Source organism: Gobius niger (genome assembly GCF_951799975.1).
Source record: "Gobius niger genome assembly, chromosome: 8".
NCBI classification, from domain to species: Eukaryota; Metazoa; Chordata; class Actinopteri; order Gobiiformes; family Gobiidae; genus Gobius; species Gobius niger.
Genome location: NC_136859.1, coordinates 17368001 through 17394966, shown reverse-complemented (window position 1 = coordinate 17394966; position 26966 = coordinate 17368001). Strand labels below are relative to the sequence as shown.

At 39.7% G+C, this 26966-nt stretch overlaps 4 protein-coding genes across 4 annotated transcripts; 3 read left to right on the top strand and 1 right to left on the bottom strand.

The window, feature by feature from the left end:
- Positions 1–811: 811 nt before the first annotated feature.
- On the top strand, positions 812–11022 carry LOC306966268 (uncharacterized protein). The gene is made up of 5 exons (XM_079560969.1): positions 812–1032; positions 6481–6607; positions 7156–7370; positions 8013–8274; positions 9002–11022. Exons 1-5 carry the CDS (start codon positions 973–975, stop codon positions 9163–9165), a joined length of 828 nt encoding a protein of 275 aa, XP_079417095.1. The 5' UTR covers positions 812–972; the 3' UTR covers positions 9166–11022.
- A 203-nt stretch (positions 11023–11225) lies between these two features.
- LOC306966956 (carboxypeptidase Q-like) lies at positions 11226–20361 on the top strand. The gene is made up of 11 exons (XM_079561816.1): positions 11226–11391; positions 11573–11699; positions 12724–12939; positions 13020–13136; positions 13219–13426; positions 13510–13717; positions 16655–16766; positions 17733–17824; positions 17886–17981; positions 18461–18566; positions 19955–20361. The coding sequence occupies exons 1-11, from the start codon at positions 11389–11391 to the stop codon at positions 20113–20115; spliced, it is 1446 nt and encodes a 481-aa protein (XP_079417942.1). The 5' UTR covers positions 11226–11388; the 3' UTR covers positions 20116–20361.
- Positions 20362–21083: 722 nt separating this feature from the next.
- Positions 21084–23074, bottom strand: dscc1 (DNA replication and sister chromatid cohesion 1). Its single transcript, XM_079561827.1, has 9 exons — positions 22845–23074; positions 22591–22759; positions 22386–22520; positions 22213–22303; positions 21907–22045; positions 21792–21844; positions 21545–21699; positions 21301–21449; positions 21084–21215 (listed from the first exon to the last, which is right to left on the bottom strand). The coding sequence occupies exons 1-9, from the start codon at positions 23012–23014 to the stop codon at positions 21104–21106; spliced, it is 1173 nt and encodes a 390-aa protein (XP_079417953.1). The 5' UTR covers positions 23015–23074; the 3' UTR covers positions 21084–21103.
- A 299-nt stretch (positions 23075–23373) lies between these two features.
- mrpl13 (mitochondrial ribosomal protein L13) lies at positions 23374–26775 on the top strand. Its single transcript, XM_079562006.1, has 7 exons — positions 23374–23489; positions 23648–23771; positions 23863–23956; positions 24035–24095; positions 24396–24482; positions 24723–24844; positions 26612–26775. The coding sequence occupies exons 1-7, from the start codon at positions 23463–23465 to the stop codon at positions 26634–26636; spliced, it is 540 nt and encodes a 179-aa protein (XP_079418132.1). The 5' UTR covers positions 23374–23462; the 3' UTR covers positions 26637–26775.
- The last annotated feature ends 191 nt before the right edge of the window (positions 26776–26966 follow it).

The following is a 26966-nucleotide window of genomic DNA, read 5'->3' as shown; positions in this document are numbered from 1 at the left end:
ACAACAGTTTCTTACATGACTAACTTCTTGAAAACATCCTTTATGAAATTAAACTTCCTTTCAAGTCACATATTTCTCTTGTCTGAACCAAGCGCATTTTCTCCTGTTCAGCTTTACCGAAAAGGTTACAGTCTATAGGCCACGCCATTGATTTGAAAAGTAAGACCTACAAAACTCATCTAAATGGATCTTTATCCTCATGTCATCTCTTTTTTTTTTTTTTTTTTTTACATTTTTGTTAGGTTTAATCACATTTTTGTCACATTTTCATTGCTTTTTGTCACTTTTTTATTGCTCTTTTTTGGCTTTTTTGTTGCGTTTTCATCACACATTTTTGTCACTTTTTCATTGGTTTTTTGTCATTTTTTCATTGTTTTTTTGGTCACTATTTCATTGCTTTTTTGTCAATTTTTTGTCACTTTTTCATTGCTTTTTCGTCACATTTCTGTAGCTCTCTTGTTGCATTTTCCGTCACATTTCAAGATGCTTTTAGATTTGGGTAAAGCCAAACTGGGTTCAGTTGGGGGTTGAGAGACTTATGAATAAGCATTTGTTCTAGGATAAAACATATAATTAAGCATTAACGTTTTGTATGAATATTCATCGTTGTGAAGTTAGAAGCTATTTATAACCTTTTCCTCTCTTCATCAATCCCCGTAATAACTTTTAGAGCACATTGAGTACAGTTCAGTTCCTCTGATGACGCCAGGTTCACGCCCATCATCTGAGGACGTAAGAATCCGCCCCCGTTTACTGAATGAACGTCTGGTTGACGTCATCACGCAGCCACGCTGTTTGCCAGAGCCAGACCAAACAACTTTTCCAGATCCACATCAACGCGGGGAGTTTCAGCGAGCGCACAGATTTAACGCCGATTAGGGACGAAAAAGAAACAGTTTATTCGGATATTTCTGATTGTAGTTTAAAGCATTTCGTTTTTGTTTTACTTCTAAACTTTTTAACGAAGTTGAAATGAGGAATCTTTGGCTGGTGATCCTCGTCGGATTGGTGGCTGGGTTCTTCACTGAGAACGTAAGTAACTATCCTTTAATTTGACATTTATTTAACATGATTTTGATGTTACCTGTTGATTACACTTTTTTAACGTTATATTGTTAACAGCTCAGTGTTTGTCAGTTCAAACATAAACTCCACTACTGATGTTTTTGTTTGATAAAAGCACATTCGGTCTCTTTAAAAAATCGAAAGAAAACAAATGAATGCTTTAACTACGTTGTTATATAAAACAATGTAGCTGGCTATCTGTTATATTAACTTACTGTCTATTTAGGTAATCACATACAAGGAAATCTTAGACATGTTAAACGATCGTAACTCATCCTGCTCGATAAACACTTCTAAATGGCAAATCACCTCTTGGGTTTGTGTGTACGCACGCGCCTGGATAAGGAGCAGAACACCTGGGAATGACAGACTAAAGGCCCACATTGATCTGCACCTTGTCACAAGTACAACATATATCCTGTGGGCCTGATTTATAGACCGCGAAAGTCCCCCAAAGAAAGCCTCTCAAAAGCCCACTATGCTTATGATTTATGAGCTAAATGCTGTGAAAAGGAGTGAGACGAAACCTGAGACTGGTCTTTTGGGACTTGAAGCTGGAACTTACAGTTTCTCCAAAGTGGCTGAATGCACGAGTCCAGAGGTGTTGCTCTTTTCCTTTCGTATCATCACTGTTTTGTTGACCACCAGGCACACGCTTCATATAATTAGTCTGTCTAGTTAGTCTAATAATCTGTCATATAATCCACATTTTTTTGTCAATGATGAATGATGAGATTAGTTTGTTGCATTTTTGAGCATGTTACAGTAATGTTGTAAACTCATGACAAACATCGAGATGGGTGTGCTTTGTTTCATCCATGCAATTGCAGTTGGAAAGCTTACCCCTCACCAGATGATGTCATGACGTGGTGGCTCACTCCTTACAGCTTTATTGGACTTGTTTTAATCATGTCAGTGCTCAAATTTCCTCCACTGCAAATGATTTCTTGCCAATATTTGGTTGCTCTTGTTTTTAGCTTTATATGAACAGCTTCACGTTTTGGCAAAGGATGAGACCTGGGCGTCTGTTTTCTCTGAAATTTTGGTCCAGTTACTCGTCTTTTGAATTATAAAGCAAAAAGGTGTTGAGCTTAGACGAGTGTATACGTCGTACCTGTCTGGTCTTTGTGCCCGTGGAAGTCTGGTCGCTTCTAGCTTCACCCCGTATGGAGCTCTAGGAATATGCTGTGAGAGGCCAAATGCTAGCAACATCTTTGGTCTTTTTGCGTGACTGAGCGCACGCACAAAGACCAGACAGGTTTGCATCAACTCGTCTAAGCTTAGGTAAGAACATAGCTCAGTATGGAAAAATGGTGGCCTGTTTCTTGAATAAAGAATAGTAGGATATTTAACACTCACCCCACCTTTACCCAGTTCAATCAGAGACCGTGGCAGGACAATAGAGGCGCATTGAGTTGCCTTGTGCACGGTATAAAAAAACATGTCTTGCCTTGGTGGAATTGTCTATGTCGGAAATATTCCTAGAGAATTAACGGGAATTAACAGGAATATATGGGAGTTGAGTTAATTCTCTGTTTATTCCCATTTGATCTGATAGTTATACACTGAAATATCTATTACAACCGAGATGAAAAGTCTCAAAGAAATCCTCTTCGCCATGTCTGAGCACTAAGGTTTGAAGAGGACAGTGCTTTAGGTTGTGACCGATACAAAGAAAAGCTTTTGGACTCACTCCATGTTTGTATCCATCTTGCATATTCATCAAACGTTTGTGCAGTGTTTCAATATCACATGATCATGTTCTGTTTGATGCAGCTCTGCGTCACACACAGGCCCCACCCACTCCTCGCAAAGTATTCACAATGGTATTCACCTTATTCCGCCCCACCCTCTTTGGCTTCTTTTTGCCACAGATTGGCACTTCTGTTGTATTGACACTTCCAGCAGTAGAGTACGGAGTCCGTACATTAAGTGGAGAATGAGGGAAAATCGGATGTACAGTGGATTGATTTGTGTAAAATGTCCAATGTTCATTTGCACCAACATGTCAACACTGCACTGTTTCTCTGGGCGGCCTGAAAACGGCTTTTTGTCTGTGTAGTAACTGATTTTGAGGAGTGAAGGGGTGGGCATAATTTATGGCGGCACCAATGGGAATAACAGACGCTGACCAATTCAGCGTCTGTTATGATCTGAGTGTGTGAATTTAACCAATCATTAATTTATTTATGGTTTATTTGGTAGGGACAGTGCAAGTTAATGAACAAGCCACACCGGATTGTAGACTTAGGCTAATTTTCATCCGTCGTTCCCCATGCGCACTCTCAAACACACTCTCATACATCCTGGCCTTTTGTACATGTTTTTAGTGTGATGAAACAAAATCATTACATCTTCCCAACCCGACTGGAAACCAAAAGAAGAAGAGCCAAAAGGGAAGAGGAAGTATTTAAATGTGCTCCTCACTTACAGGCTCAAGTTCTAAATTGCTGGGTGTGCTAAGTTACATGGTATTTTCGTCCGTTCCTACATGACTTAAGAAGCACTGATTAGTCACTCATTGATGCTGCGTGTGTCCATAAGATGAATGTTGAAACCGGCTCTGTGTGTCACATCAGGAGCCGGTAGTTGGGTCATTTTCTGGATGGATGATTCAGGCGGAGTCCCTGCGGGCCAGTCCAGACATGCTCCGACCTGTGGAATATAGGCACTTTTCCACTCTCTCTGTCTCTCTCTATTGTAAAGGCCAGTCACGTGTTTCGTGTGATCAAAATCGTGTGTCATCTCTCCATGACTGACTGGCTTTGTAATATTTAGAACAGGCCTCCCACTTTTTCTCCTTACTGTCAGTAGTCAGTACATGCAGTTGGGGTTGTTCAAAAGTAGCTAAATTTGAATGCTGTTTGCTGTTATTGCAGTTCCCAGACACGCACGCCAAACACATGAACATCTGGCAATACCGGTCTGTTTGTCTGAGTATGACAGCCAAGTAAGATTTGGCTAATGAAGCAAAAACAAACGACAAAAAACACCCCGTTTTCAACGGTTGTGATATTATCTGTGATGCTTCATTTTGTGGACACAGGACGTGACATACTATGAATGAATGAAGTCCTATTTCTATCCTTATAATACTGGACGCCCCTTCCAATGTCACCAATGTTTTAGAAATTGCCACATCACGGGTGTAAATCTTGAATGAATAAGTATCAATGGCATTATCCCATCAAACTAAGTAATAGTTAAAATGTAAACACCTGTCGTTTGCGCTGTGACTTTAACATCAATCTTTAATATGAATGAGCGATTTCATTATTTAACTTGTTGAGTTCTGTGGTGTTCATTCTGGGCAAAGGTACTGTTTGCGTTGTGATGGGTCTGCTCTGCTGTGTACTGATTACACAATCCCTCTCTAATCACAGTCAAACATTGTTCAGTATTTAACATTGTCTTTTCAGGTACAGGTTTTTGAACTGAACATTTCACAATCACACCTTCATCTAATACAAAATGCAGGAGGCTCCTCGTCTCAGCGATGACAAAGCATTCAGACCAGATGTTTACTTATTGTTGCATATTTCCATGTGTAGAGTATTCTTTCCAGATGTACTGTGTACATCAGGAGAGGCTGTTGCAGTAACTGTGAAAGCATTAACAAGTCTTTGTAAGGGCTGACATGGCATCAAGAAATGTTCCCAGAATGAGAGAGGTGTCGTAAAACACGAGGGAGAAATCAAATTGATCACTGTTTTTTATGTGAAAATGCAGTAGAAGAGGCTCTTGTAGTGACTGATGGCTATTGGAATAAATTACTATGCTGGAAACATGTATTGGAAGTGTTGAATTTAGAAATAAACTCATGGCTATCAGGGATTTACAATCTCTACATTTGCTTTAATCTATTTGTTGTGGAAAAACAATCATTCCCCACAATCTTGACATCATTGTATACTCTTTCTTTAAAACACCTGGTTGTTGTCTTAATAAAAAAGTAATAGGTTGGATATTTAAATTTTTGGCTTGTTTATGTGGCATTATCTCTGTAGGTTTAGTTGGTATTGTAACATGTATCTTATCTACACTGAAGTTCAATTTTACAATTATTTTGATTGTGTTCATAATAAAATGTAATTATAATAATTATCTCTTGTAAAAGACTGTGTTGACGTTGATCTCAAGCGCAGGGCATTATGTGTGGAGATGTAATAAATCTTGAGTGAAAGGAGTCGCTATAATAGTCACTTACAGTTGTGTGTGTGTCTGTAGAAATATGAGCAGCACTTGTGTGTTTGCATTAGACAAGCAGCGGAGCATCTGCTTTTGTAATCCCCGGTCGAAGACAGCAGGAATGTGAGATCCCCCTCTGCTATTTCAGTCAGCCCTGGCACCGTGAGACCTAGTCTTGGTGAAAAATGCACTTCTGAACTTTTTTTTAGCCTGTTTCACCACTATGACAGCACTACAGCTGGTTCGTCTTATGTCTTTCTCTTGTTACGTTCTCTGTGGTTCAAATAAAAATCAGACATCTGAGCAGCCACAGTGGAACCAATTAAAAAGGCTTCATGAGGTTTTATTAGCGCAATATATACTTAACTCACAACATGTGTCTGCATACAAAATGCCAAATACCCTATGTAACTTGGAGACCCCTCTGAGTTACTTTCATCGTTTCTCTTTCACTCTGTGTCCCCAACAAGCCACTCAGAACTCGTCTGCCGTTTGTTTGTTGTCAGCACCTGTTTAAGGAGAAAACGGTCTCTTCTCCAGTCCCTCTCGCTCGCCTTTATTCTGCCGGTCTTCAGCACCTGTGTTAGTGGAAGCATAGTGCGCATACCAGACATACTTCAGGCCTCTCAATAGACCATATTCATCTGTGTCTGTGAACCTCTTATGAGACTCGGGCCCCTGTCGCTGGCCGCCAACATCTGCTGAGTCGTCTTCATTTTGTAATAATAGACTCCAAAAAAGAGTTTACTCATGAAAGTAACGCGTAACATGTGCTTATTCGAGAAATCCAGGCCTTTGTTTTACAGTCACACCCATTTGTGTTTGGGTTGCTGAGAGCTTTCCCCTGGCGACAATTTTCTACGTAACCATTGCTTTTAATCTTTGTTGCTTGTCTGCTGTGAACATAAACTTTGAAGCGTTGTCTCTTCCTCATTTAAGTTATTTCTGTCTCAGCAAAACAGCACAAATTCCAGCCACAACTTGGAAATGGAAATAACCTCACTGTACAGGCTGCAATCTGGATGTAATTCATGCTCTGTAGACTTTGACACACAGCGCACAGGTCATTGAAAGCGATCATCTTTCTGTTGGCTATGGAGGCAGTCACATGTTTTTAGTTTGCTCAAGTGTGAAAGGAGCTGGTCTCTGGCTCTTTCTCACTCTGTCTTTACGTTCCTCCCCCCCTTCTTGAATTGAAAAATAATCTTTCATGGTATTTATTCACAGATCTTGGTCTCGTCCCAGCTCCCCTCAGTGGACGACCTGTACCTGGAGGGCCGGTCGTCAGGTGACCTCCCCATCGACGATGAGGACGGTGACGACGACGGCTCGGGCTCCGGATCTGGGGACTACGGTAATGCCTTTGTAGCTCTTTGACTTTTCCGTAAACACCGGGCTAAGTGAGTCACGCCGGTCACATGAAGCTGTTTATTCAGACACAGAAGCGCAGACAGATGCCAGATGTTTGACCCGCAGTGATGCGGAGTGAACCAGTGCCGAGTTTATGAGAAGCTGACAGATGTCAAAAATTCTTATTGCGAGTGACTCATGTTATTTGCATGCCACTGCATTCAATCTGTCCCAGCATTTTAGGAAGGTGTTCACAGATCAGCATCCCTGCCCCACAGCAGGGAGGGCTCTGGTTTGATTCTTGGGCCAGGTGGGAGCTTCTCTATGTGAAGGTTTGACGATCTCCCTGCATTTCTTGAGGAAAAAACAACAACAAAAAAACATGCACAATAGATCGTTTTTACAGAAAGGTCGTCCTGCCAGTAATTCTAGTTGAAGATCTGGTGAGGGTTGCCCAGTTGCTGCTGAACTGGGATGGATGCAGTAGTTTCTCTGTAGACCAAATAAAGAAAACATATTTTTTGTTCAATATTGTGTTTTTGTGTGTTTCAGTTTACAACACAGATGAGGCCGAGCTCCTGAAGTTTCTCAACTTCACGAAGATCCCATTTGGGCGAGAAATGGTTACAGTCGAGCCGCTTCAGCCACAGCCAACAACCAGCTTCCCTCACATTGGCCCAACCACTGCAGCAAAGGACCAGGAGCCAACAACCACAGCGAGTGACTCTGCACCAAAAGCACCGACTACCAGTGACAACGATGAGGAGGTACAGGAATATACCTTCAATAAGGTTTTGATGGGTTGAGGTGGGACAAAAATGAATATCTTAATATTTTTTGGGACCTTCATGTTAAATACCACCTAAACCAAGCACATTTTCTCCAGTTTGGTATTTCCCAAATTTGAAAGACTCTTGGAAAAAAGCATCACAACGAGGATGAAAACGCAACAAAAACGTGACCAAAAAAAAAGGTGACAAAAACATGGCAAAACCACAACAAAAAAGCAACGAAGAAATAATGAAAAAGCAACACAAATGGATATATATATATATATGAAAACACAACAAAAAAGAGACAAAAAAATGAGGATCAGTGTTGTAGGCCTTCGCTTTCAAATGAGGCATTACACTGTTGCTCTCCAGTCGAGAAGCTTTTCGATTTGGGTAAAGTCGAGGCCAGGGGTAAGAGGTTGAGAAAAACTCACCAGCCATCAAAGTGCAAAGATCTTATTTTAGGTTAACGTGTTACAAAAAAAAAGAAAAGTGCAGAAATATCACCCATTTATGGATCTTCAAGAATTTCTTTTTCACCCGGACTTTTGCAGATTTGCACTCCTGTCATTGATATACTCAGTATGTACTGGCCACCAGCTCTTTGAAGATTCACGTTAATGCTTGTTTGTTCAGGTGGTTGATTTGGGACCAACTGTGGACCGAGCCACACAAGCCACCAGCCCCGTGCCTCCCAGCTCCAGCACCGCCATGGATAACAGAATCGAAAGTGGACTCGAGGAAACTGTGATAAAGAGCGACTTTGACATCCCAGAGACTGAAGTCCAAAACGAGATTGAGACCAGAGATGGACGCAGCGGCGGCAGGATTTATGAGATGGACACTCCCAAAGAAGTCACCTCCGAAAACCTGTGGGAGCGCACAGAAGTGTTGGCAGGTAAGCCCCGCCCATCATCACTCCTCACTTTTGATAGGGACGCATAAATTGATGGTGAAAACACATGTGCAATTTATGTTTTAAAATCAAGATTCAGTTTGCTGCGCACAATTGAAAACACATTTGGGAGAAGACTGAAATATGAACGGCTAAAGTACAATATATATAGACCCTTTAATTGTTTGTAAACATTCCGGGCTTAGCTGGAGGCGGGAAGCTAGATTCCCATCTATTTCCATTGTAGCTGTTGTCATAGTAACGATAAACAAATGTCTATCTGTTGTTGGAAATGTCAGATAAACCTTATTTTATCGTCTCAAATGTCATTCCTCTTGTTTTTGCACCTTAAGCCACAACAGGACCACATTTTTAGTTGTAGTTTTACACTTATAATCACCAGTATTAGTTTAATCTTATTTCTCTTGATCAGTTCCTGCCTCCAGCTGATGTCACTGATGATGTAAGCAGAGAAAGGGTCTATGAATCACATGCATTTTAGTGCATGTTTATTACAGTCTAATCTACATACTAGTCATCAGGTTTGTGCTCAGTGACACCCCATGTGGGCAGGATATTTTGTTTGCACAGGATATTTAACTTCCTAAATAACTGCAAATGTTGCCGTGATTTAAGCTGCTATTTGACTGCAATTATTTGTGCAGCCCTTAAACTTTGGCCTTTTGTGAAAATAACCCCAAACTGAAATGTTTCTCTGTGCACTTCCCAGCTGTTATCGCGTGCGGTGTGGTTGGATTCCTTTGCGCCGTGTTCCTGCTCCTCCTCCTCGCTTACCGCATGAAGAAAAAAGACGAAGGTAGCTACGATTTGGGCGAGACCAAACTCACCAACACAGTGTATCACAAAGCACCGACTAAAGAGTTCTACGCCTGAGCTTTGAAGCCTGATCGAGGGAGTATGTCATCAAATGAGGATATACTGATCTATAAACTGGAGGCGATTTATTCGGAGGAACTTTGAAGTCGAGCTTGAGAACTGTTACCGTGCGCCTTCATTTCCATCATCCACCCTTTCAGTTTGGTCCTCCGATCATTCCAAACTGTGTGTTTCAAAGAGGACAAAAGACAAGGGAATAAAATTAGCATGTTATTCTGCATTTTGTCATTTTATTTCTGAGAAGTATAACAATCATGCCCCCCCCCCTCTTATTTTTAAGAGTAGCTTGTCAAAATTCTGCCTCTGCATTTTCTTTCATGAATCTTGTGTGTTTGAAAGACTTTTGTGGAAACCAGAATAAATGGCTGTTTCCTAATATATCAACCAAAATCTTAACCGTTTTGAAAGCCAGCCGTTATGCATTTCCAGTGCTGCTGACGATAACCATGGCCGGTAGTATTATGAATGAGCTAACTTGATCCTTTTTGTAATTTATCTCAGAAAACAACTTTAATGTGTCCTGTTTTCTGCTCACTTAGGCAGTCCTTCCATTATAAGGAATGGTTGTGTGTCTTATTTGGTATGAAAGTGAATGTTCTTGCTTTGCAGCTCAAAGAAGTATTTGTTATTTGACATTTGTAGAAATTGCCAAGCATAATATCGCTCTATTTTATTGGAAATGTGTTTGTAGCTTTTAGATGTTTTAATGTTGAGAGGTATATGTATAAAAATATCTTTTGAGATTCATACTGAGGCAGCCTTCGCACAATGTTACTGTTGTTGGATTTAGGATTGAAGTACGGTGGAATATGCAGGGCAGTAAGTTTTTTTGGTACAGGTCTCTTAAAGTGCGCCAAAGTTGATGACTATAATTTAGAAACTGTAGAAGTGACCGATGTAGTTACTGAAGCCAAAAAGAATTCCTTTTCTACTGTTACCTCTGAACTGTTGTGTAAGAGCTCACTTAAAGCAGCAGCAACTGTGCCTTTGTTACATTTTGAGGAAGTTGGTGAAAAAAGGTCAACATATGGTAATTTAAATAGACTTTTTGTTCTTGTTAATAACATTGTACAAACATTCCCATCCAAAAGAGATTAACTTGGGTCTGCTGTATGTTTGTTGACCTTTTGTGTTTTTCTTCTTTTCACTGCCTTAATGAGGCATTTCAGCAGGAACAACTGATGTACAGTATAATGTTTCATTTAGTTTATATTGAGCACATGCTGAAACATGTTGATTTTTAATCATGAATAACAATGCAAATCAAGGCAAGGGTTCTTCAGTAATCTCTATGTGGAAGTTTAAAACAATTGTACAACGGCTGGAAATAACAAAAAAATACTGTGATTTAGTTAGTACAACATGATCATAAGTGCCTGAATAACCTATAGTGCTTTTCCAGTGTTATTGACCAGCGTTTTTTCAAGCTACAGATGAATGGATAAAGCATGGTACTGACAGAGTGATGCCCACAGTCAGGGGTGGGTTAACTCGACATGACTCAACTCTGTGCATAATCTCTGTAATTTTACTCAATATGTTGTTGATAATAATGTTATTATAATTTATGTGCTTTCACTAATCCAGGTGTTATTTCATCAGAAATGTACAGTATTTAGACTTGTGCAGTCCAAAGTTATTTATATTCTTGCGTTTGACAAGCCCTGGTTCAGTCCATGTACAATTTTTTTATTTTTATTTTTTATTATGGCTTTAAACCAACTGATGATTTAGTTTCAACTGAATAGGACCTTCATAACAATGAACCAAACAAAATGTGTGATGGGACCAAAGGCCACCACATCGGACTGTGTGACTGAACTGATGTATTTCATGAGTTCACTACTGAATAAAAGCTGTATCTTTGAATAACGTGAATGTGTTTTTCATTTGGTGGGAGTGGGGCTGGGGCACAAACGTGTAAAGAGTTGATGAGTTAGATAATAATGGGGATGTTTACAAGAAAGCCAAGATCAATAAAATCATAACTGTTAACTTCCTTGGTGCCGTTTTATTTTGAAAAGTAACCGGAAGTGCCTCTGTTGGAATCACGAGTGCGGAAACAGCTGCTATTTTGGCCATAAAAATCTGTTTTAAATCCGTGCTAATGCATTTGTGCCAGTTTTATTTGTTGTAGGCCTTCGTTTGTAATAAGCGGCATTAGGAAACATATTTTATCGAGCCAGACGCGTCAACTTTGTGTTTTATTCTGACACGATTATGGTAATGGTTGTAACTTAATTGTTGTGCTTTTTACTTTCTATTTTAACAAAAGGATTACTATTAGTATTCAGCTTGTTTTCTGTGTTTAATTTGATGCACGATCAGGCTGGGTAAGTGAATTTGTGTGTTTTGTCCTAAACGAATTCGTTACTTTATGTTTAAAGCCCTTCTGTAATTACAGATGACTCAGGATTTGAGAATGTACTGTTTTCTCTCCTTTATTACCTTTCTCTACATTGGTTCACTTGTGTGTGAGTGTCACCCTCACACTTTCAAAACAAAGAACACTACAGATGCTGCATTAAAGGGTAAGAACACTCAGGATCATGTATATCTAACATTTATCAAGAGCTGAATTAAAACACACACACAAAATCTCTTTATCCCACAGTCCATAGTGTTCTTTTGGAACATAGATCAGCTGTACATTTCAATAAAACAATCTATTTTCTCTGAGAAACCTATAACATATGAGTAGCTAATACATTCGTGGAGGTATAGTCATAGCTTGTAGGGCTGGGACAAAATATCAGATTTGGATAGCAATACTTTGTGCTGCAATACCAAATATCGATACTTTTTCAAGCATCGCAATACTTTCAATATTTGTGTTTGGAGGCATTTTTATCCTGCACTTTGTTACATTTTGTGTTAATGCACTTTAAGATCTTAACACTTCAATAACTGTCAAATGGGTTTATAAACTTTGGACACATGACAATTTTCTTTTTTACTAATTTTAAGGTTAACATATTACAAATCATAATTACTGTATCGCAATACAGGTCGGATCGGCCCCTGAGTATTGTGAAACATATCGGATCGGCCCCTGAGTATCGTGATCGGGATCGGATTGTGACAAAAGTGGATGGTCCCAGCCCTAATAGCTTGTAACCTGCAGTGTTGCGGTAACATATTACAAAAGCAACAAGTTACAAAAACAAATTTAGTTTTTTCAGTAAGGAAGGAATATAACATATTACGGGAATAGATTAGTCATTACAATTCAAGTAACTCAAAATATGCCAAACTCCCCTCAAATAACATGCAACGATGCAAATCAAGTTGGACACTGGTGCATTAGATCTGCATTAACAGAACACAAGATCGTGGGGAAAGTGAAGGAAAAAGAAATTTCTTACTGCACTTTTGCTCTCTGGCATTATTACTATTTTCAGTTTACATTTTGCCAAAAGTAACTCAAAGTAGTGTAACTCGGCTACATTTTTGAAACAGTAATATGTACTACCACATTATTACACTTTATTACATTTATAAAGCTGTAATCACTAATATAAAATGGTAACATGTAAATGAATGATTTTGCTGCAGCCTTGGACATCGCCAAAGAGATCACAGCCTATGCAGATGTGGCCAAACAAATTATCGACCTGGCTGTGTATGGAGATGCCAGAAATCGCTCCTACGGACGCCTCGCAGACTTCACGGACACCATCGGGAACCGAGTGAGTGGATCCAAAAACCTGGAGATGGCGATTAACTACATGTATAAAGCTATGACCGCGGATGGCCTGGATGTGCATTTGGGTAAGTTTAGTGACGTGAGGAGGACTTTTTCAAGTATCAAACAATATGCATATCACGAATGTCCTTTTATGTTTCATCAGAGCCAGTCAAAGTCCCTCATTGGGTCAGAGGCAAAGAGAGTGCGGAAATAGTCCTGCCTCGGTCCAAAAACCTGGCTATACTCGGGCTCGGCAGCAGCGTTGGTACATCCCCCGAAGGTAAGTTACTGAACACATGTAAATAGCGGCACTGACATTTACTAAAAGTGCAATAATGCCACATTTTCTTTCTCACGTGCAGGCATACAGGCTGATGTGTTGGTGGTCCAGTCTTTTGATGAACTGAAAAAACGAGGAAGTGAGGCCAAAGGGAAGATAGTGGTTTATAACCAGCCTTTTGTCAGTTATGGTGAGACTGTGGCCTATCGAGCCTTTGGTGCTTCTGAGGCAGGGAAACTGGGGGCTGTGGCTGCACTCATACGATCTGTTACTCCGTTTTCAATCAACAGGTGTCACAATAGTTAAATAAGAGCATAATGGACATATTTCTCTGAGGATCAAGGCTATAATTTGAATATTTTGGTGTCTGTAGTCCGCACACAGGCGTGCAGGACTATCAAGACGGGGTGAGGAAGATCCCAGCAGCGTGCATCACCGTAGAGGACGCTGAGCTGATGTGGCGTATGGCAAAGAGGGGGGAAAAAATCGTCGTGAAACTCACAATGGGAGCCACCACTTTGCCAGATGCAGACTCCTTCAACACAGTGGCTGAAATAAAAGGCTGGCAGCACCCAGAGCAGGTACACACACACAGTCACACTCTGGTTCTCAAGCTGTGATAAGGGCATCAGGTTATAGATATGGATCTGGTGGCACTCAGTTTCTTCTTAGACAGTCCTTGGTGCAAAAGGGTTTGAGCCACTCCTGTAATATCTTAGTAATACTGCCATAACGCACGTGAAAAAATGTAGCCAGTGACAATATGTACGACTCTGCAGATTGTTAACCTGGATAAAGGAAATGGATAAAGAAAGCTTTTGCAGGGCACAGTGAAATGTATCGTGCATTACAACCTCATTTAGAAATGTTTGTACTTTCTTATTTCATCAGGCAAAAACAAATTCTTATTTAAAGGAAACAAGATTTCAAGAACTCATAGTTTTAGTAGCAACACAATGTTAGTTAAAGGAATAGGCCACCGTTTTTACATACTAAGATATGTTCTTACCTCACTTTAGACGTGTTAATATATCCCCGTCTGGTCTTTGTCCGTGCGCTCTGCCAGGCAAACGGAGCACATACGCAGCCTCTCCCACATGTCACATAGCTCCGAAAAAGCTCACGATAGAAGCTACCAAGCTCTTCCACGTGTTCCCTATTTAAATAAAGTTACGTGAAGTGTTTTCATGCGAAGTATATTTACACAGAAATGTAACGTGTCGATTTTATAAGCAAATAAAAAGGGGGACTATATTGTGAGGCGTAATGATACGAGGAGCACAGCGTCCGCGCAGTAACTCCTAAAGACTTCCCCCGCTCACTTTCGTCAATAACCTTTAGGAGTTACTGCGCGGACGTTTTGCTCCTCGTATCATTACGCCTCACAATATAGTCCCCCTCTTTATTTGCTTATAAAATCGACATGTTACATTTCTGTGTAAATATACTTCGCATGAAAACACATCACGTAACTTTATTTAAATAGGGAACACGTGGAAGAGCTTGGTAGCTTCTATCGTGAGCTTTTTCGGAGCTATGTGACATGTGGGAGAGGCTGCGTATGTGCTCCGTTTGCGTGACAGAGCGCACGGACAAAGACCAGACGGGGATATATTAACTCGACTATAGTGAGGTAAGAACATATTTTAGTATGTAAAAACGGTGGCCTATTCCTTTAAGTAACAAGCATCTCTTCTTTTGCCGCCTTTGAAACTTTGTCCAGCCTGTTTGTTCTATGTATTACTGTCTCACAGTAGTAAAGTTTCAAGTTTGATATTCAGGCTGAGTGGGAACTTTCTGTGTGGAGTTTGCTTATTCTGTGTCTGCGTTGTCCTCCTCCTTTAAAAACATGTAGAGCAAGTTCCTTCTGGGGACAGGACTCCCCTGTAGGTAAATCTCAGTGGGATTTTCATGAATAATTGATTTCTAAAATAAATAAAGATGGAAACAATTGTCGTCTCAAATAAACTCATGACTTCATTTCGACTTTTCTCTGTTAGAGAAATCCACTTCAGTTTCCTGCCTCCTACTGTAACCTTTTCCCCTCCGACCCACTCTTTCCCCTTGTCCAATGTGTTTTAAAAAAAAAGCAAAACTGTATCATTGAAATTCTAGTCCTGTTTTCTTTTTGACTTTGTTTGCACTTAGTATGGGACAGGGCTTTGTGTTGCTGATGTCAAACTTTCCCTCAGCAGTTTTGTCCACCTTCATATTCTGTGAGATTGTATCTACTCAACCAAAGTTAACCTTAAGATTTCAAAGAACCAATAAGTGAATAAGATGATTTTCCAGATGATCTTTTACAAAACTGCTTGTCCTTTAAGAAATCATAAAGGAGAAAAGCACTAGTTTGCTGAATGGGAGCATTAGTTGACCTGTGTTACAGTTCACTGAAAAGGTCGGACTTTTGAACCACTGAGCAGCTCTGGTCTACGAGGATCCAAACCAAGACAATGACATTTGGGAAATTACTTTGTCTTCTCTGTTCCTGCTTAATTTAAAACCGCATCATATCTTAAAATGAATATGAGTCACAGAGTTCCCCAAAACATATGACAGTGGTGTTTAAAAATGGATATGAAAAAAATCAAATTAAAAACTGCACATGGAAAGCACAACAGTAACCACTTAAAAAGGTTTTGTGTTTAAATTATAAATCATCAGCATAAGACTTTAGAAGAGCTGTGATCTGGTGCTTTTGTGAGCAGGTCTGAAGGTACAGAAAAGGGAAATGAAACACACGGCTGGACGGCGTCAGCTATGAATCTGTTCTTGCAGTTTGCAGCAGCAGCATTTGTGGTTTTTCTGTCTGTCCTCATATCTTACCATATGTGCTTTAGGTTTAATGAGTCACTTTTTCAATGAAGCCCTTTGCTGGAAATGTTGGGAAATACATGAAATTCAGGAAAACAATATGTCATTGAAAGAAATTGACCCTCATTACATATTTTTGACTGAAATAGAACCTTCAGCATTACCAACCGAGTGACTAATGCGGTTGCCATGTTGTGACATTACACGCAGATACATCAACACACAAAATAGACTATTTATACTTTTTATTAGTTTAAAAAAAAAAAGATATATTAATATTGAGAAAAGGTGACACCACATGTAATGGGGAGTTGGTAAAGTAATAAAGATTGGACAACAACTTTATTACAACAGTGTGTAACGTAATGTAATGTTGATGCTGCACATATGCTTAAATAGTGACAGTTTGTAAGATTAATGTCACTCGCCTGCTTTGTCAATGTAATGCCAACAGTTTAAAAACTAGATTTACTCATTGTGTACTCAAGAGTCCATACAAATAATCCTTGTTCGGGTCAGAGTGTGTTTTGTAACTTGACTCATCAGGTCAGGAGAGGTCCACTGCCGGGAATCCCTCGCTTCAGATTCCTGGGAACTATCTATGGTTTACTCTGTACTTTTAGCTCTACTGATCTGTCGATGCATAGAACATGCAGCAGGAATGCAGTAACCGCCTCATAATGTTGCTCCTTCTCCATCTTCAGGTTGTGCTGTTAAGTGGTCATCTGGACAGCTGGGACGTAGGACAAGGAGCGATGGATGATGGGGGTGGGGCAATGATTTCCTGGGAGGCCCTGTCGCTCATAAAAGATTTGGGTAATAATAATGCATTGATGTCAGTTTGTGGTGAAACATTTAAACCTTAAGTCCTGAGAACATGAACATGGCGCAGATTGGTAGCCTTGATTCTGTCAGTCCACGCCAGGGCAGCTGTGGCACCACTGAGCATGGAGTGAATGAATAATGATTGACTGTAGTGAGAAACTTGTCAAAACTGGCTTGTAAAGCGCAATACAAATGCAAGCGATTTTTACTTTATGGACCAGATTGACTCCAGGTTTAGTCCTGGTCTAGTCCTGTGGTACATGGTGAACTAAATGATTTGTGAGTGATTCTTGCTGTGAAAGTTTGAGAACCACTCACTGATAAAAGTAGATTTACATACACCAAAATGCAGTATTTAAATCAGTGTGAGAACAGGGTTTCTGTGGGACATTAAAAACATTGAAAGGCATTAAACTAACTGTGCCAAAATGTGTTGGAGAAATTAATGGCAAAGCTCTACGATTATATTTGCACACGTTTGTTGAAAATCCAAGTGTTTTCAGCTACAGTTTTGGCAGAAATCAAAAGTTGCTTGTGTCCAATTTTCTTTTTAAATATCAACATTTCCCTCTGTTTGATTAAATGTTAGTGAACTGTGCGATTGTGGCATTACAATATAGTATTTGAGACTTAAAGTAGCATTAAATTTGAGTTGCTGCTGCCTGTAGAAGCCCTGGAGAAAAAAAACTGTACAAACTGTGATGTGTTTCTTATTGGTAGTTTCTTTTTGATCCCAGAAAGTAAAGAAACAAATTACACAGCAATTCACTTGACAGTAAACATGTAATTTCCTCAAACTGTTTGTCGGAGGGAAAATACACATAATTGTAAAAGGCACTGGCACATTCAGCACTGCAGCAAAAAGAAGGAAGACAATGATTGCAGATAATGGCATTACAATATTCATTTTCTTTTTCTGCATTGTTGTCTAACTGTGGTCTAATTTGGATGTTTAAGGCTTGCGCCCCAGGAGAACTCTGCGCACTGTGCTGTGGACTGGTGAAGAACAGGGTGGGGTCGGGGCGCAGCAGTATTTCAATTTGCACAAGGTAATTACTGAACATTTCAAAAGTATAACTCATCTTGGCTAACACCCGTCTCCTTTGCCAGGTGAACCTGTCCAATTTTGACCTGGTCATGGAGTCAGACCTGGGGACTTTCAGACCAGTGGGTTTGCAGTTCACCGGCAGCGACGCAGCACAGAAGGTTTGTCAGAAAATCTTGTGGTTCTTCTGGTTGTAGTTGCCTTGCTTCCGATGTATTTGAATCCACCTTTATTCAAGAACAGCAGATGAAACGCAGCAGTGGCAGTTTCTTATGAGTTGATTTGCTTTGTAAATGCATTCAAATTTAGTTCCTCTCACACCATTACAATATTTGCTGATAGCTGTACCACCATTGAGCTATAATACAATTGAAACCCTATGAACATAGAGTATAACTTGTCGAATGCTGTGATGTTTTTGTTCTAGTTACTATGACTAAAACACAAATAATAAAGTAATGTTGCAAATATTTCACAGTTTTTTATGACAAACTATTACACACAGGCACAAAACACATATATTGACTTGTGTAATAGGAAAACTCTAATGATGAAGTGTTTTCCACTTTTCACACCGTATTTAATGAGGTTTAAACTGTATATTGTGCTAAGACCCAGCACCTGTCGTTGTTATGAGCAGGTGATGGCGGAAGTGGTCAAACTGTTGGCCCCCATTAATACGACTCGACTGGAGCCTCATGGAGAAGGGACAGACATTTATCCGTGGATGAACGTGGGAATACCAGGCGAGTCAAACAGTCTGTTGTAAAATTGTATTGACTGTCACATGTGCTCTGCTTATATATTGAGCTTCTCTGTTTAATGCAGTCTTAACTTAAAGGCACACAGCGTAACATTTTGGACTATACTGTTGCCATCAGTACAAAACATGCTCCTAATGACCAGCTCGACACAGAAAATGCTATTCGAGAGGTTCGCTGCTGTAAACAATATGGCGTTGCGAGCTGTCATCAAAGAGACTAGTGTTAATCTTCCAAATACCATTAAAAATATCCGATTCCACTAAACCAAAGCTTAAGAAAATCTGTACCTTTTCATCTTTTGATTTTGAAAAGTCGATCAGGAAAAAAGCTCTCGTTAACTTCGTGTGCAGTGCTTTGTAGTTCCGGATTATGTTTTTGATTGTTTGCGCAATTATGAGCACAGCAGAAGTTGTTTATCATTGTTTGGCTGTAGCTTCACTCGCACTCAAAGGCCTCCAGGTCGTAGCTACCCCCCAAAGCGCAAAGCAAGTAGTGCAAGTAGTGAATTACTGCAGTAGGTAATCAAAGAATGGATTTGGATGAGAACCTAATCTGTCTCAATCTCAAATGCTGCTGACTTTAGTCGACATCTCCATGGAGACGAGCTGGAGACGTCCCCTCTCCTGGTAAAGTTACAGTCATGTCTTAGTAGAGCTCATGTTTGTTTGTACATTTATGAGGTATTTTGATGAAAATATCTGTCATAAAATAAATGCAAAAAAAATGTATTTCAATTTTATTTACTGGGTAAAATTCTATGCGCCGTGGCTTTAAATACAGACACTTTTCTTCACCCACTTCTCCTTTTTTTCAGTTTCTATATAACTAGTCACAGTGAAAGTCGAACTTCAGCTGATGGCTTTGGTTATGACTTACAGGCGACATAATGATTCACATGAACTGTGATAAAATCAAGATCAGGATCATCGGCTCGTAGCAAATAATGATGTGAAACTGGCTTGTCCACCAAGTCAAACTGCTTATATGTGTAACAGTGGCGTTGTGGTGCACCACATACAGAAATGCTCTATACAGTTTCACATCCTCAAAGACGTGGTAAACATCGACAATGGGGAACTTTTTTTATGCATAAAATAAATGTTTTTTAAGAAGTATTTCCTCCCTTGAGATTAAATCTTGCATGCTGCGCAATATTATGATCACAAATCCCTACACAGTGGTTTGTATTCAAATGTAAAGCTCTGAGAAACATGTCAGGACAATATGGCATCAATCTGCCAACACGTTTTAATAAAGAGTCCAGAATTCAATAAAGTATAATTGTTTGGGTCATGAATATTTGTATTTGGAGATTATGATATTGAATTGTCGTGTTTTTTTGTGAATGAATAACTATATTTGTGGTTTAGGTGCTAGTCTTCATGTGATGGACAGTCGATACTTCTGGTTCCACCACAGTGAGGGCGACACCATGACTGTTCAGGACCCTCAGGAGATGGACCTGTGCTCTGCCTTATGGGCCGTCGTGGCTTATGTTGTGGCCGACCTGGAGGAGATGTTGCCCCGGTAGCGCTGCAAATCTTATAATCTTTTAGGGAAATATTACCAATTTACTGTGAAGTGGCATTTTAATGAAGAGTTCTTTGGGAATTTGATTTGTGCCTGTAAGGGATTCTGTACAGTTTCCTATGAATTAGCTCCATCTTTGTTCTCGTTAATTTTTTACAAACAGGTTCTTTAAAAATAATTACTTTCATTGTTTACAGCATAATTTTATTTTCTTGCACTTTTGCACATTTGCTGTAAATGTTTATATCGTGTGATCTTTGTGTAAATAAATCTTTTATCTGTAATTCATTACTGTCGTAAAAAGTAACATTTGCTAAAGGAGAAGTGTGATTATTCAGAGAAAAAGAAGTTGCTGTTACTTCTGCATCAGAGACATTAGTGGGAGCAAGTCAGACAGTGGACTCACCTTTGTTTCTAGCTGGTTCTGTCCATAAAGTGATAAGTCAGGCCTCTCAGGGATGATGTCAGGGTGAGTCAGGGGCCAGTACAATAGATAATGACGAATAAGCAGGATGTGTAGGAGGGTCATGGTGTCGAAACACGAATGTGTGTGTTTTTCCTTTAAACACATCTGACTCCAACTCTGAATCACTCAAAAGACTAATGACTGAAGGTCTGAAGAAACAATGACTGTCGATGCTTGAGGCTGAAATGACCAATTGGACCAGTGGATCTGGATAATCGTCACCTTTAAATGCTACATTTCAGTGTACAAAAATTAATTATGACCATTATTAACTCTTTGAAGTAGCCCTTGAAATCCTTTGAGGCCCTCTGTCAAATCAAACGCTACCTGCTCCTGGAAACAGTACTGAGCGCTATTACTATTGACACCACCTTGTGGACAAACCACAGCAGAACCGGCAACAAAACTTTACAAAAAGAATCTTTATTTTTAAATTGAATAATTCAATAAAGCCTACCGTGAACATTATATTATTCAGGATTTTCATCAAAAATCAAGAAAACAAAGTTAAGATTAAAAACATTTATGTAGCTATCGGTCTTCGAGAGTTAAAAACCTTGACTCCACTTTGCATTGAAGATCGGGCATATTTTGTGAGCAGTGCCCCGGTGGTTTGTTTATCTCCACACAAATCCCTAAAAAAAGAATGAATATAAAAAGAAGTGAAATCCCATCATGCACATGTGCGGGGTAAAAGTGACACTATTAAACGACACGTACTGTATGTACGGGGTGATGTCGTCTTCCGTCCATTTTTCACGGAGTGTGAACAGATAATTGAAGCGCTCCAGTGTGTCCTCAGGAAGATCCTCCACTCGCAGCTGGCAGATTGTCTCTGGGCGAGAAGCTCGGTCCACCAGGGCAACACTCTGCAATATTTGGTCAAAAGGGAAACATAAGACTTTCAAACCTTCAGGAGTCTCACGTGACACTGATGAGAAAAAGAAAGTAGAAGTTTAAGCACCTTGAGTTGGTCCAGGCTGGTACTCATGCCATCTGGGACACTCTGCTGCCAGACTTCCTGAAATTCTTGTAGGTTGAATTTTACTGCATTTTGCAGTAACAGCAGTGCCAGGGCTCTGCAAACTTTATCCTCATATAGAGCATAAAGTACTTGGTCTGCAAAATGACAAATATCTCAGTTCTAATGTAGTGAATAAAAACTTTATCTACAGTAGGTTATATAAAAGTGCTTTAGCGCCATAATGTACCATTTTCAATGTAGCGGTGTCCATAACAGTTTAAGCAGTGCTCAATCATTTCCCTGTAAAAGAATAGTTAATAATGCAGTACTTATATGATATATAGATTTGTACTGTGTCTTACTTTGGTTCAAGAGGAGACAACTCTTCCAAACAGTTCTGAAGGGGGACTTTGTTGAAAGACCATGACTCAGAGTCCACGAGCTGGGTCACATGACCCAGAAGTTTCATCTCATAATCAAAGTCCAGCAAACGCCAGTATCCTAAACATGAAAGTTAAATGTTTAGAGAAAGCAGTGGTACCCAACCACTCCTCGCACCTCACCAAGGACGTGAGGGAAACGTAAATTTTTATTCATACGAGTTGACAATGAAATCTTTTGGATCTTGAATCTTTGTGATTTTGTCGTCTTAAAGTTGACATTATTACCGTTTATTTCACAGGCGTGAATGGTCCTCAAATTGTCCTTTAGTTCTGTTTCACTGGCCTGTATCCTCTCCAAAAGATCCAACATTGTGTACTGACAAAATAAAGAAATTAGTTTGGAAAGATTGGACAAATGCCGAGCTAGCTGTAATGAATTTGCTATTGTATAGACTTACTCTGTTTTCAGTAACTTCTTCTTGTCCTCCAATCGCTGGTCCTTCATAAGAATTCTCCATCAGCAGCTTTTTTAGTTTCTTCAGTTTAGGCCTGTGTTTCCGCAGTTCCCAGTAGCTGTTGCAAAAACCCCAGATCTGAAACAAAACCTTACATGTCAACAGGGCTATATTGTAGGTTGAATAATTTTATCATGATAATAGTCACCTGATTATGGACCACATGGCAGCTCTCTAGATTATTTGGGAGCAGGTCTGGGGTTTGAAGTTCAGGAACAAAAAGCAGAAGATTGGATGTATCTGCGATCTTCAAGTCATAAGTTTTATCTCCACTACACAGCACCGCACGTTCATCCTTGTCTCCACGAATCACGAGACTGAAAAGCACATTATTATCATTATGAATATTCAAATTATTATATCGGTGACTGTTAAACGCGCACATGTTAAAGTTTGACGTACCTTTGACCAGCTTCAATGTGTTTACACAGCGTGTCATCCAGCTCCATCAGGCAGTAATCTGCAGATGAAACGTTTTCTCCAAAAGACAAACAGTGAATGTTTTTCTTCAAGTCTTCTTCCTTCAGTTTCGCGATTTGCAGAGTCGCCTGCACCTCCTCCAAAGTCCTCATGTTGCCACTACTTGAGTAGTACAGGAAAGAGGTGGGAAAAGACGTCTGTACTGTTATATATATATATATATATATATATAAAATATACTTTTTATCCGCAGGAGCCTCGTTGTTGTTGTCATTAAATTTACCCGCGCTGGCTGACTGTGGCGGAAAGGACGCACAGGAATGTGTGACATAAAAATAAGTCCGTGTGGAAACTAACAAAAGCAGTTTACAACACTGGAGTCACGCTTAGTTAATAAACAAACGCATTTCATATTCGGATTAGAGGTTTTATTTACGGCAACGAACTGTAATGAACTGTGTGAAACCATTGTCTTTGTTTTTGCAGGATTTAATATGTTACGAAAACAATCTTTGTTTCAGTCGAGAGAGTTTACGGGACGGACCGTTACTCACGCTGGGGTCAAATATGTGGGAATGATGTGCCGATAGACTTATAGATATGTCTAGTTTTTCGAGATCTGCCCAGGTAAAAACACACATTGTGGCAATATATAACGACTAAAAAATGCTTTACCTTGAGCATTGGAGCTTGGACTTTATCTTTTGAATATAGAGCTAACAAAAACAAGCACATGTTCAGCTAGTTGGTAATGATGTTATCTAAAAATCAACTGTATTTCTCAGCAATGGGCCACCTTTGCTCGCTCTTGGTTTCTCATTGATGCCAGGATGCAACCACCAGGAAAAATAGCAGCAATGTGTGCCATCAGACTGAAGGGCAAACACAAACCCATCTATCATGCTCTGAGTGAGTATTATGAGCTTATAATGAGTCGGTTTGAAATCAACTTTGACATAATGTTGAAAGATGTCGTCAATAATCATTTGTGTCTTTGCAGGTGACTGTGGTGACCATGTAGTTGTTATAAACACCAGGGAAATCGCCTTTTCTGGGAACAAATGGGAACAGAAAGTGTATTCCTCACATACTGGGTGAGTACATCACAGCTTCACATGTTTCATTATTCAGTAACTCATTCATACTGTAATGAACATCTGTCATTTTTACAGGTATCCAGGGGGGTTCAAGCAGGTCACCGCTGCCCAGCTCCACCATAAGGATCCTAAAGCTGTATGTTTTGCTTCTCACTGTAATTTAGGATTTACACAAAATATGCCATATTTTATTTTTTAAACTGATGTGATAAAAGGAGCACTCAGCATACTAACGTTTGTAACAAGTTGCAACATAAAACAAACAAAATTAGCCTTTACCATGTTCATGAAGAAACCTGTTCACACACCACACCGCACTCACTGAAACAATCTCATTCTCACAATCACCCAATCCTTTTACAGACGTTACTGCTCTCACAACCGTCGCTTTCCTAAACCGTGATCTCCTTTTAATGAATTTGTTTTTCCACACTAGATTGTGAAGTTGGCAGTTTATGGCATGCTCCCGAAGAATTTACACCGCCGCACCATGATGGAGCGACTGCATATCTTTCCTGATGATGTATGTATCCTCCAGGTTATATGTGTGTGCCTGTGTACATATGCAGTATTATCCTTTTCAGGAAACCAGCAGCTCACACAGGCATCACATGTACTCATGTATCATTGTATCACATGTATTATAAAAGTATGGAAGTGAACTTAACAAACACAGTACATGAAACACTCAGACTTTAGTGATTTATTATTGTATCACAACCTTCTCACTCAGTATTTTTATTTTCACCCAATAATAAATAAGGCCCTGCCTGATGACATTAAGGCCAACCTGACAGAGGAACTTCCTCAGCCCAGAAAGATTCCTCGGAAACTCAACGAATACACCCAAGAGGAGATAGACGCATTCCCCCAAATTTGGACACCGTAAGTCAACACTCCAACACTCACTGATAGACAGGAGAAGTATTAGTCTGTATATTACAGTCTTAAAGAAGCAGTACTACCTCGACTGCCAGTCTCTGTGCCAGATGAGGGGATCCAGAAGGTGGTGCTGCTGAGCTGAAGATGATGTGTTCTTCTTTAGGATTGTTAGTGACTCATTTCACTTTTAGACAAATGTTCTTAAGCCGTCATCTATACTCTGTTGTTCAAGTGTTGGGACATGTTGGCTTTCTTAAATTAAGGGTCTTAGTTTTGGGAGCAGGTGGAATATAAACCGCCAGTGGGACGGCTTTAACTGTTCTTGTGAATAACAAATCTAATATTATTTTATAATGACTCGTCTTGTGTAAATAGTGATTGATTTGGGACAGTGAGTACAAATGAGTGAAGTTGGTGCCATTGTCCTGGGACAGTGCTGTATTGATGCCTGTTTGAGTGGGCTCAGCTCAGACCACTGTGTCGTTATGTGAGTGGGGGGCACTTACTTCTGCTGCCTTCTCTGAATGATAATGGTGATGAAGTCATAGCAAACAGTGTTTTGTGTAAAAACGTTCTGACCCTGAAGAGAATATGAAGAGAATATGTCATGCTTAATTTAATTATTTACAAACTACCTACATTTCTTTGCTTGTGAATTCACGTATTGAAGCATGTTGAGGAATAGCTTCCTCATTATATTCAGACTGATAAACGTTGTGAAAGGTCACCTGAAAGGTGTTTTCATTATTCCTTATTGGAAAGATACAGGCTCTCCCAGCTCCAAGCATCAGTAACATTGTAAATATATTCATAGATTTTCTGGATTGAATATTTTCTTGGTTGAGCACTACCTTGACATTGTGACCCTTGGTTTTCGTGTCAAGATGAAAAGGCTCTCTTTTGCATGTTTTAAGTTTGGCTGCAGTCAAGTGGTAAGAGATGAACGGGGAGACCAAGTAGCGCTGCTGCCTTGTCTGCTCACAATGTTTGGGATTTACTGTTTCTATTGAACAACAATTTGGGTTTTTATTTTTAATGAAGATAAGCTGTAAGTGCACCTTATTTCTCTCACCAAAACAATGATCAATGCTTACACTGTTTGGATTCACTTTTGCTTCATATAGTTCCTCTGCATTATATTCTGTGGCTGTCAGGCTGTGTGCCAGTGATAAATGAGCCACTTTTTATTGTTTACTGGTCCAATCTCCTCAGCCAATCAGTGCTTCTTCTCAATCCTGTCACTGTAGCCACCAAGGTCGAACTTATTGTGTTTTGTTTTGAGGTTGGTCATGGTCTCATTAATATTCACATACACTTTCTTATTTATTTCTCTCATCAGTGCATGTATGTGCACGTGTCAGGGGAGCAGTTTTTGCAGGCATGGGAGAGACTCGAGCGGTGCATCAAATGTGTGGTTAATATTCTCTCAGAAACCTTTTGAGTCAAGGCAAAGATCACAGATGTGAAAACTGCTCCTTCCTCTCAGTATAGACCCAACAATGTACGCAGAGCGCTTACACTTGAGTTGATAATAACATATTTTTCTACTTTGTATCAAAAGCAACACTGCATGGACCCTGATATTATCAGTCGCCTGCAAGTTGAAATTAAACAGGAAAAATGCACAGAAAGTCGCTGTCTCATTTTGGAAAAGCAGAGATAAAATCTGTCTGGCTTCTCATCTGCCTCTGTCCCTCTTCGATTTTAGTTGTAATTGCCTTTCTTTAACTTCTACCTTCTTAGACGCTTGTGTCTTGTTTTTCCTCACAGACCTGAAGATTACAAGATGAAGTGAAGTTGGACTCTTCTACATATGAAACCTTGTTTTTTGTACTTCTGTCATATTTATTTCAGATATTCAGTATGTTTGTGCAATGTAATGTTTAAAACATTTGAATTGAACTAAATACAACACATGTGGCACGAGAAATCTGTTGTCAGGTTCTTCACTTCTATGTTTCAAATACAACATCTAAACCTTTAAAATGTTGTTGGGAAATTGTGAGTGTCTCATGTCTAAAGGCGTCTCAACAATTGCTTTTTTGTGTGAACTGTAAAAAAGGCTTGTAAAACATCTAAGGAACCAACTTTTATTCGCCAGTGTTGAAACACGTGTTGTATGACA

Coding starts and splice junctions, on each gene's coding strand:
- LOC306966268 (XM_079560969.1), top strand. CDS start 973: ATGAGGAATCTTTGGCTGGTGATCCTCGTCGGATTGGTGGCTGGGTTC. Junction 6,608..7,155: donor CTCCGGATCTGGGGACTACG/GTAATGCCTTTG, acceptor TGTGTGTTTCAG/TTTACAACACAGATGAGGCC. Junction 8,275..9,001: donor GCGCACAGAAGTGTTGGCAG/GTAAGCCCCGCC, acceptor TGCACTTCCCAG/CTGTTATCGCGTGCGGTGTG.
- LOC306966956 (XM_079561816.1), top strand. Junction 16,767..17,732: donor GTCGCTCATAAAAGATTTGG/GTAATAATAATG, acceptor TGGATGTTTAAG/GCTTGCGCCCCAGGAGAACT. Junction 17,982..18,460: donor GCAGCGACGCAGCACAGAAG/GTTTGTCAGAAA, acceptor TGTTATGAGCAG/GTGATGGCGGAAGTGGTCAA.
- dscc1 (XM_079561827.1), bottom strand. CDS start 23,014: ATGAGGACTTTGGAGGAGGTGCAGGCGACTCTGCAAATCGCGAAACTG. Junction 22,760..22,844: donor CACATTGAAGCTGGTCAAAG/GTACGTCAAACT, acceptor TGTGCTTTTCAG/TCTCGTGATTCGTGGAGACA. Junction 21,700..21,791: donor ACACCGCTACATTGAAAATG/GTACATTATGGC, acceptor GTCATTTTGCAG/ACCAAGTACTTTATGCTCTA.
- mrpl13 (XM_079562006.1), top strand. CDS start 23,463: ATGTCTAGTTTTTCGAGATCTGCCCAG. Junction 23,957..24,034: donor GTGTATTCCTCACATACTGG/GTGAGTACATCA, acceptor TCATTTTTACAG/GTATCCAGGGGGGTTCAAGC. Junction 24,096..24,395: donor ACCATAAGGATCCTAAAGCT/GTATGTTTTGCT, acceptor TTTCCACACTAG/ATTGTGAAGTTGGCAGTTTA.